General features: G+C 38.7%; 1 protein-coding gene across 1 annotated transcript in view; it reads right to left on the bottom strand.

The window, feature by feature from the left end:
- Positions 1-1,246: 1,246 nt before the first annotated feature.
- The window catches only part of Pds5b (PDS5 cohesin associated factor B), a 134,939-nt gene continuing 125,545 nt past the window's right edge, over positions 1,247-10,640 (bottom strand). The window contains exons 32-35 of the mRNA XM_029477822.1: positions 8,215-8,654; positions 8,003-8,110; positions 5,421-5,559; positions 1,247-4,100 (exon numbers count right to left, since the gene is read on the bottom strand). Of these exons, the coding sequence (XP_029333682.1) occupies positions 4,065-4,100; positions 5,421-5,559; positions 8,003-8,110; positions 8,215-8,654 (723 nt within the window). The 3' untranslated portion in view covers positions 1,247-4,064. The remainder of the gene's footprint in view (positions 4,101-5,420; positions 5,560-8,002; positions 8,111-8,214; positions 8,655-10,640) is intronic.

Here is a 10,640-nt window from a genome sequence, read left to right as displayed (position 1 = left end):
GGACTTAAACAGGAGTCACAGTTTCTACACGTCCAGGTTTATCTACAAAGAGAAAAAGGCATTCTCAGCTGACTTCTCCATAGGAAAGGTAAAAACCAGAAGACAATGGAACACCCAGCAGACCGACACTGAAAGTCAGTCTTAAATGCTCTTTATGCCGAAGGAACATAAACTGAGACAAGGTGCATACAGTAAAGAGAAAACACAGATAACCATGAAAGAACAGTGAGCAACAATGCTATCGAAATTATGACCATCAAATACATATATACGGTATGTATGTATGTGGCTATCGCACAAAGTAGTAACACATGGTTGAGCTGTTAGAATGTCTCATTTGTGCTGAAGGTGGTAAATGCCCCAGTATACCAGCCTACAGGAAGTCAAATGTTTACTGTAACCTGCAGGGAAACCATCAAAGAACACAAACAAGTGTAAACTAAAAAAACCCCTAGAAGAGATCAAATAAAACAAACAGAGCTATAAGGCCTAAGAAAAGAAAGGCCAGACGGAGGAGAAACAAGAGTTAACTAATAGTTTACAACTAATCAAAAGGATCTATCCTCTTTAGAGCATCAATTAGATAAAGGACAGGTCTCCACATCAACAAGTCCCATACATACATTAAACATAAAGATGCAGACACAAGAAACAACTACAAAAATGCAGTTAAAGTAGCACTGAGCAGCTATCTCAGACCCAGGCAATACAGAGCACTCTCATACGACTGAGACGCCCTACAGTTACAGATACCAGTCACAAACACATGGCAGGTCCAGCTCTCACTTCTGAATAACTACTTTCTATCTATGTAGGAGGTTCATCCCAAGTCACCGTTTCCAGGCTATTTATAGCACGTTCCACAACTTTTCTTTTTTAATTCACTTACTTCCAAAGCAATGTAAATACCACAAAGGCAGGGGATTAGTCTGTCTTGATCAAACTTCATTCTGAATTAAAACTGAGTGCCTGGCACGCAGTGAGTTCACAGTGTTTACTGAGCAAATACAACTTCCTAGCAACATACCTGCTAGTCCGGAGTTTCAAATCTTCTTACATTCATTTTTTTTTTTTTCAGTTATGTAATTCTTTGAGTAGTCATTAGTAAATTTTCTCAAGGCAAGATTTTGCATGAAAAGTTTAAAACATGAAGTTTAGAAAAATGTCACTGGGAAACAATGACTCTAAAATTAAAAATCACAAAACATGACTTTCTCTAGCAAATATATATTGAGTCACATAAAAATATAATTACACGAGCGTCTATATTTATTTAAGTTCACAGAAAATCCAAAACTGTGTCTGAAAACTGGACATCTAGAACCAACTGTTCATTGATAATACTATGTGGTAGAAGGTTATGCATAAGTTAAACAAATCATTAAATCCCCGATATTCTTTCAGTCGGCAAAAGGAACCTTTAAAAGTCAAACTTGCAAGCTGTAAGAAGATGTAGAAAGTCATTTAAACTTTAATGTCTAGAACAAGTTTTACAGCACATTTCTAATTTACACAGAGTGGAGATCACTGAAAGAGCTTAGTGGGGCACTGCAGCAAGCAAGGCTCACCTGGGAGTCACCAGATTCCTTCCAACAGCCGGCTTGTTACAATGAGCTTGTTACAGTTCCTTAATGTCAGACAGTACACGTTCTCAAAATGAGTATGACCACTGCAGTGTGCTAACAACTGTAGCAATTAATGTCATATACATACTTAGCTTTATTTTAAAGTATGTGGCTCTCCAAGTGTTAGTACAGGAAGTGTTAAGTTTAAACATAATAATAAGCCCCCAAGATGGAGACTCGGGACATAAAAACTTTGATCATTATTGCACCTATTTCTCTACACAAAAATGGAAATTTTACATTATAATCCTCCCAAAAAGTGAACAGGCGGGTTGTAAAATTACAGACTCATTGGCATTGGACATAAACAAATCTACAGTGACCATGTCTGTCATGAACCGATGCACAGCATTAATGTGCAATGAAATCTGGTGAACTATGATCATGCAAATAAAAATCCTCCATAATAATTTTTTGTTTTATAAAATGGTTTTAAACATATATTTCCATAAATATTTCCAATGAAGTTTAGTTGATGACAAAAATACAATGCTATCCTTTATTATTTATGCCGTAAGTTTAAAAACATGCTTCTGTACTGTTGAAACTGAAACATCATTGTCTGGAGAGCTGAGTTAATGAAACATTTAAAATACAAAGTATCGTAATCCAGCACTAGCTGTCCTCACAGACAGAGGCCTCCCATCACCACTGGTGCCAACACTGTTGCAAATGAAGGAAGTTAAACACTGAAGGATTAAGACACAATTCAAACATCTTTTAAAAAATAAAGTGTTTCATAAACATGAGGAAATATTAAAAAGAAAAATAATCACATCATTTGCGATACATACTAGAAAATAGCATGATGTCATTTCTAAAATAGTCACTTCTTTATAGCATCCCAATTTATTATATCCAATTTTGGAAACATAAAGGTGTACTATATGAAACTGCTCTGTTACTTGATATAATAACTTGGTAACTCAAAATGTCATTTTCTTTTCTACTGTTAACAATTGTGCAAAAACAACCCTGCACCCGTAAATCTAAAGTTAATTCAGGTGAGCACAAGGTAGCAACCATTACATTTTGGTTCATACTCTATGTAAAGGGCATTGCCTTGATAATCCATTTTTAGACTTTGCAGACCTCTAAATTAAACCCAGGCAAATTTCCATCTTTCCTATTCTGCAGTAGGACTCTCTCAGTGTTTGTGAGTGTGACGCCTAAAGTCTCAGCCCAAACTAGATAAATCACTGCCACCCAGCACTCCCACCCCACCCCCAAACAATTTTTTTTTTGGCTCCAAAATAAAATACAATTATAAACTCTTGATGAAAAACTATGTTAGGGGGTCATCTATCATATACTATGGCTAAGTATGAATTTACAGAAAAGCACATCTCATGATCAGCAATTTTTCATAAACATGCAACTCACTATAAAATACAAAACACTTGGCTTTCAAGAACAAATTTATAAAGATACACTGCATCAATAAAATTTTTTGTTTCTGATTAACTTTACATGGTTATGGAGAATGAGAACTTTCCTAACGTGTATATATCAGGTTTTATATTATAGTGTAATAATTTGCATTTCTGAACATAATGTTCAAGAAGTAATATCTATACACAATAACATTCTAGACTATTAAAAGCCCATTCAAATTACAGAATTTTATTGATACAGTAGATTAATATAAACTGAAAAAAGATGATAGAATGGAATAGAGAATTTAGTACATTATTTTATAACACACTCTTTAAAATTAAAATATTTTAAATCTCTTCCTTAAAATTTTCGTTGCCATGAAAGGCCAGAGAATTCTGGGACCAATACTGAGGTGTGAAGTCATCAGATAAGCTCAGGACTATCTCACAATCCGTGCCGTGCCCCAGACAGAGGCATGTTCTAGTGTGCTGACAGATGCTTTAGCACCTCAGAAGACGACAGTGCCCTGGAGCAAACATAGATGAGCTACAAAGAGGGGCAGGAAGAAACCATTTAACTCCAACAAACAGTGACATTGAGAAAATGACACTAATTGTTGAAAACAAATTTTCACAGTAAAATTGCAGAGAATTCAAATACAAACACTGACAGACTACGTACTGCTTAAGATCCACCCTAGCAAATGCTTTTCAAATTAACAGATCCGGTAAGCAGCTGGGTCCTGTCAGTTTAAAGCCGCAGATAAAAGCTATACAAGCACTTTAGAAGTCAGAAATGGGGAAGTGGGATTATTTACACGTGTCTTCTTTAGTTTGTGTCTACACAGCCATCACACAGGACACTTTTACAAGACTCTGGAGTCAGTGTTACCGCTGTGTGGATGGCTGATACGTGTGACCACAAACCCATGGTCATCCGAAGTCCAACTGTCCACGCTTTGGCAGTTCTGGTTTGTGCATCCAAGGCTTTATTTAGCCTTATACTTAGACAAAAAAATGTTTTTTCCCCCCAAAGCTTTCACAATGGAAGTTAATGATGTGTTCATCGTCTCTCTCGTTTGGAGCTTCGCCGTCGTACCTGAAGAGAAAAATCAACAGATGACCAATGTGAGCACATCCGAATTTAGCTTAAGTACCAACCATCATTTTTAAAACAATCTTTATTCTCACACATTTCTGAATTTCTTTGTATTTCTTTTCCTAAAACTCTCTTCTTCCTATCTTCAGATATTAAGGCCTCTATGGTGTCTACATCTGGACAAGCCCATAAGCAGTCTTTTCCAGGCCACAGATTATTTTCCTTCTGTATTCATGTTTAGAGTCACTCACAGATATAATACAGTGTGCCCAGGTAACGACTACTCTCAGAGCCATCGTCTTCCTACTTCCTTTCTGTGGCAGAGAAAACGCTTGACTCTAGGACTGGGTCATTTTAGGACAGAAGTCAGTGAGACCCTGCGTTCAAACATAAACCATTTATGAGCAAGGCCTACATGAAGCTTAAATCTCTGATTCAGTGTAAATCAGCAGAAGGGAAGGAATGAACAGGGTTTGCGCAAGTGAAGCAGATATGCAGCTGTTCCCCATCCCATGGATGATGCAGTCTTAGGTCTCAAGTCCATTCCTCAAAGTCTGAAGAAACAAAGCAGACCAGCTTTGAGATGAGTTAGTTGAGACTCATCTGAACAAGCTCTGGGGACAGAACCACTGAACACATGAAACAGAATCGGTCCAGAGTCCAAAGAACTCAAGTTTCCAAAATGGAAAGAATTGACTGAGCCGACCTAAAATTTTAGCATTTATGCATCAGGAACACAGCTCTTCCTTGTGCTAATTTTTCCCTAATAAGTAGTAGGAGCCGGGAGTGGTGGCACACGCCTTTAATTCTAGCACTTGGGAGGCAGAGGCAGGCGGATTTCTGAGTTCGAGGCCAGCCTGGTCTACAAAGGGAGTTCCAGGACAGCCAGGGCTTTATAGAAAAACCCTGTCTCAAAAAAAAAAAAAAAAAAAAAAAGTAGGGGTAGAAAGTCGGGCGGGGATTTCTGAGTTCGAGGCCAGCCTGGTTTACAGAGTGAGCTCCAGGACAACCAGGGCTACACAGAAAAACCCTGTTTCGAAAAAAAAACAAAACAAAATAAACCAAAAAACCAAACTGTCTGGACTCCTCAGCATTCAGGTGACAGGTTCTCTAGGCATTACAATGCCCATCTTTCTCAAATTCAAGCTCTCTGCAAAGTTCTTTCTCCATTATCCTAGCTGGTAAGTAAAATAACTGACAAACTAATCAACCAAGGCATAAATATCTAGAATTACAGACAACAGCAAGTGTTAAATGGAGCTGACTAAATATTTACTGGCTCAATTTTTGCACATACATGACACTTCAACAAGGACATACATTTCCCACAGAAATGTCCTCCTCTTCTGCTCCTTCCTGTGTAGTGTCGTCACTGACAGGAGAGCTGGCCTGAAGCACATCCATTTCTTCACTTGAATCGTTTTCTTTAGTGGCTACCTGTTTGGAGCGTCCTACCCGGCTAAAGCAAAACACATAAAATAAAATGAAAATCCCAATATTAAGTCCTGTATTAATTCACTGGAAAAAATGTCTTAGTTTATGAATTTTTGTCATTTTTATTCTGAATTATGTCATCAGATAAGAAATGTATTTTCATCTTGACCCATAAGCATTTCTCTTAGAATCTTACAAACTTTCAAGAAAAGGAAAAAGGGTGTCACCAAGACTATCACCATAAAGGACAACAACCTGGAGCCAGCACCTACCTCACCTTCCCTCTTCATCAGTCTTCACTACGAGGCTCAAGGCGCAAATGCTCTGAGTAGAGCACAGGGCAGTTCCCATCATACTATCTCAGACTGTGTAAAGAGAAACCTGACATCGCTGCCACCATTCACTCCTATAGCTTGCCTTTCTTTCTACAGAGTAATTCTTTACAAACAGAACAGATGGTGTCACCCCCATAGAAACCCCTGCACTGAACCAAGAATAAACTTGTAAATCCCTTCAGATGGTCCTGGCCTGCCTGTCTGTTCCTGACAGTTACAATCCAGTAAACCTTTTTGCCTTTTCCAATTTCTTGGATTTACCAAAATTTTCCCACTTTAGAAATGTCACCCATGGCATTCTCTCCCTACTCTCTATTTGTTCTGTATTTATATACTGAGTGTGAACATACATGTACCTCAGACAACCTGTGCAAGTCAAAGGACATGAGAGGGAACTGTTTCTTTCCTCCTTCCATGTGGGTACTGGGGACTGAACTCAAGCAGTCAGGCTTGGCGGTAAGTGTCCTTACCCAGTGAGCCATCTGATCTTAACTCTATTAGTTTCATTAATTAATTCACTGTCACATTCCAAAAAGAAAAAAATCCCCAACTTCCTTCCACTATATCTTCTTAAAATGCCCAACATAGTTTCAGGACACATATCTGAGGTATAGTTTCATATTTGTATGTTACTACTTACTCACTGTCTGCCCACTGGAGAGCAAGTCTTGTGAGAATAAGAACTATGTCTGTTATGTGCCACCATATGAAATTACTTGGATGATAATGTTTTTCAATTATACTATAGTCAGAACACAAAAGGCAGACAAATTATAACGTGTTATTATTCCAGCTCTGGAAAAAAACTGTCTAGAAAGTGAAAGACCATCTGACAAGATAAAATAAAAAGTATCCTATACTGGAAAAAAAAAATACTAAGGTTCTGAAGGTTTGTGGAAAGACTGATGAAGCCTGAGGGAAAATCATAATCATTTAAGGTTTATGATGCCTAGATATTAAGAAAAAGTTACAAAAGTGAGATATTTAAAATTCTGTTATTCTACTGCTATAAAAAAAAATCAATGTTAGGCTATTGACTATTACTTAAAAAACAGTGATTTTGCCTGTTTGATTCTAACACAGTTAGGAAGCTACCATAATAATGTACTTACCTGTACTTCTAACGTTATAGAAAAATTCTATGGAGGAAGGCATGAAGCACTAGGTGACACTCAGGCAACTTTCCCTATGGACACACAGGAACAGGAACAGGAAAAACTCTATGGTGCACAAGTATTTAGCTGAGGTGTGCTGGAAACTAAGTAAAGACAAATGTAATACCAGGTCTTGGTAGAGCCATTACCAAGATGATATAATTATGTTTGATTTTAGAGGTATCCAACAATGATCTCTAAATTTGGTGCCAACTCTTCAATAACATTTTAAAAGTCAAGTGCTGGGTACAGCTACATAGTGAGCATGCCTAGGAAGAGATGACTCCTGACTACAGGACATGACATCCTGGTTCTGCTTCTAGAACAGGAGATAGCCCAGCCTGGTGTGCAGCTGACAGTGCTGGTATTCGTGCTATGGTGATGATTTTGGACAAACTCAACACTCTCTTATTAATGCATCTGTGTAAGTATCCAAAAGAACACAAAGATGCAAGTGTCAATGAGTTGACTAGGGGAACGATTAAGAGGAATTGTAGCCTGCAGCAATGAGGAAACCTGGCTGATGCCTAGTGACTACTGGAAAATAGCATGTCTGTATACCATAAGACTATGTAACTATTTGGCATTCATTCATAAAGACTTCTCTAGCCGGGAGTGGTGGCGCACGCCTTTAATCCCAGCACTCGGGAGGCAGAGGCAGGCAGATTTCTGAGTTCAAGATCAGCCTGATCTACAGAGTGAGTTCCAGGACAGCAAATACTACACAGAGAAACCCTGTCTCGGAAAAAACAAAAAACAAACAACAACAAGAACAAAAAAGACTTCTTTAGACCTATAAAAAATGTGTAAATATTAATTGGGCTATTAATTCCCCTAGATAAGTTTATAAAAGTGACCTACCAAATATTTGAATAATATTTGTATAAAATATTTAGAATTTGAATACAGCAATAAATATGTTTATAAACTTATAAAGTTTTCCAAAATAGTTTGAAATTTTATATTATTTACAACTTACATTTTTTTGGGGGGTTGTGATGGTGATGGTGCTTTTGATGGTCTTCCTCGTCCTTTCTGTGGTGTGGACTGTGTGGATTCAACTGCACTTGTTTCAGGAGATTCTGCTCTGCTTTGGGGAAGACCCAAATGTGGATAGCATCAAATTATGATTTACATTATGGTAAGCACATTTACTGCACTGAAGTCCACTTTAGCACTGCACACACTCACCTCTGTTGTGCTCTCTTTGATGTGCGGTGCTGTTTGCTTTTTGACTTATGTTCTGTGTTTCCAATTTGTCTTTCTTCTTCTTCATCGTCGTCTACTACAGGAGGTACAAGTTTTTTCTTGTTCCCTTTCTTGGATGTTTTCATTGTGGGCTCTTCCTTCGATGTCCCCCCACCAAGAGGTTTTGGTGGCCTGCCTCTTTTGCCCTTTTTTGGTGGGCTGTTCTGCTCATCCTCATTTTCCAGGAGCTCCTCTTTGTGCCTCTTCTCCTCAGGCCACTGCTGTTCGTCTGAGTCTGAAGCTGTACGGCCTCTTTTCCGGCCTCGCTGACTGCCTTTAGGTTTCTGTTCCTGTACCAACTTAGTCAGGTCATCCATGCCTAATTTCTCTTCAGGGTCTGTGACAGGTGCTTTTTTCCGACTTCTAGGCTTCTCCAACTCAGACTGGAGAAAGGAGGATCACAATTTTTAAAATTAAATTTTGAAAAATCAAATTGTTAGGGATCAGGGTATGGTTCAGTGGTAGAGCCCTTGCCTAGCATGTGCAAGGCCCTGGGTTCAAGCTCCAGCACAGCAAGCAAGCACACACACACACACACACACACACACACACACACAACTGTTAGCACTCTGAACACTGGCAACTCCTAAAAACCTGTGACACACTCTTTCACAAATATGTATCTAAATGTACAGCTCCTAACTATAGTGCAAACACAGCTATTTACTACTTGATTTCATTTGATTTGTAGAATGAAGAAGGCCTCATGACGCTGCTCAGGCTGGCATCAAGCTTCCCTCCCACGGTAACAGTTCAGTGTAGCTGGGATGACAAACATGGGCCACTTAAGCTGGCTACTCACTACAATTTGATTTTTAAAATACCTTGGAGTAAGAGTAGAATTTCATTTATAAAACAAACAAAAGCCCCAATTTTATTAGTTCTTTGAGAACGTGATACAATGTACTTTGATCACACTCACCACCCCCAACTCCTCCATGATCCACTCCTATTCCCCTATCTGTTCAACTTCTTGAACACACCTCCTTAAATCAAATAACCCAAACTCTAATTTGCACTACCCATATACTCTCAGGTATGGGGCCATCCACTGGTGAACAACTGATGAGTCTTCATTCTTAGAACTTAGGATAGAGAGCTTTGAAGGGAACCCTCTCACATTGATGTTACTGTATGCTGTCTCTCAGTGAAGGTGAGCCCCTCACATTCAGTGCCAGGTACAGGTGACACTCAAGCACTGACTCCCACTGTCTATTCATCTGGATCTAATTAGACCACAGAGTAACAATGTGCTATACATGTTTGTGACACCATCATAAAGAATTAGTTTTATTTTCTAAATGGAGATTATGAGATACAAAACTTTCAACACCTTTATCCGACACTAAAAATCCAGAAGCATCTCTCAATTGGAGATCAGCTTTCCAGATTTAACTAGTTCAAAACAAAACAGAATAAAAACCAAACAAGGAAAAAACAGTGTTTTCAAATTTAAGATACAATCTTAATATTCAGAGAATGTGTATATAAATGAACAAATGGAGATTATCCAGACACCCAAGAATGAGAGTATATATGAATATCTAAGAAGTAAACTTAATTTCCAAAGTCTGTGCAGTTTTATACCCTTAAAATTTTCAACAGAAAGCAGGGCTGGAAAGACAACTTTGTGGTTAAGAGAACTGGCTACGTTTCCAGAGGACCAGGGTTCAATTCCCAGCACCCACTTGGTGGCTCACAATCATCTGTGACTCCAGTTCCAGGGGGATCCAATGCCCTCTTCCAGTCTCTGTGTGCACTAGATATACGTGATGGATATATATACATTCAGGTAAAATACTTACATGCAAAGGTATCTACATATCTATCGATCTATCTATGTAGAAACATTTTATTTTTTTAAAAAAATCAACAAAAAACTTTAACTTGGGGGTTGGTGAAATAACTGAGTTGGGAAAGTGTTTGCCTATAACGCACACTGCATAAAATCAGGCATGGTGGGGCTCAGCAATGATGCCGATATGCACAAGGGGAAGCATCAGAGGCTTGAGACTGTTTCAAAAATAAAAATAAAATCGAAGGGAGGGAGGGAAGGAGGGAGGGAGGGAAGGAGGGAAGAAAGGAGGGAGGGAGAGAGGCTAGCAGGCAGGCAACGGCACCTTCTATCCGTGAACAACTGTGTTCTTGGTATTATTTCTTTTGTCTAGGTCATTTTCTGAGAAACCTACTCTTTTGAATATATTCAACCTTTATTATCGTTTTTGGTATGGTCTAAATTTGTGCCCTTCATGTGTTGAAGCCCTCATATCCCAAGGTGGTGCTATTTGGAGATAAGGCCTTTGGGGGATAATGTGGTGGAGATGAGTCACGAAGTGGGAGTCCTCAGAGTAGAAGTCCTGTTTCTCTTC

The sequence above is a fragment of the Mus caroli genome, chromosome 5 (genome assembly GCF_900094665.2).
Source record: "Mus caroli chromosome 5, CAROLI_EIJ_v1.1, whole genome shotgun sequence".
NCBI classification, from domain to species: domain Eukaryota; kingdom Metazoa; phylum Chordata; class Mammalia; order Rodentia; family Muridae; genus Mus; species Mus caroli.
Note: the sequence above shows the minus strand (reverse complement) of the source record. Positions and strands in the feature narration are given on the sequence as shown.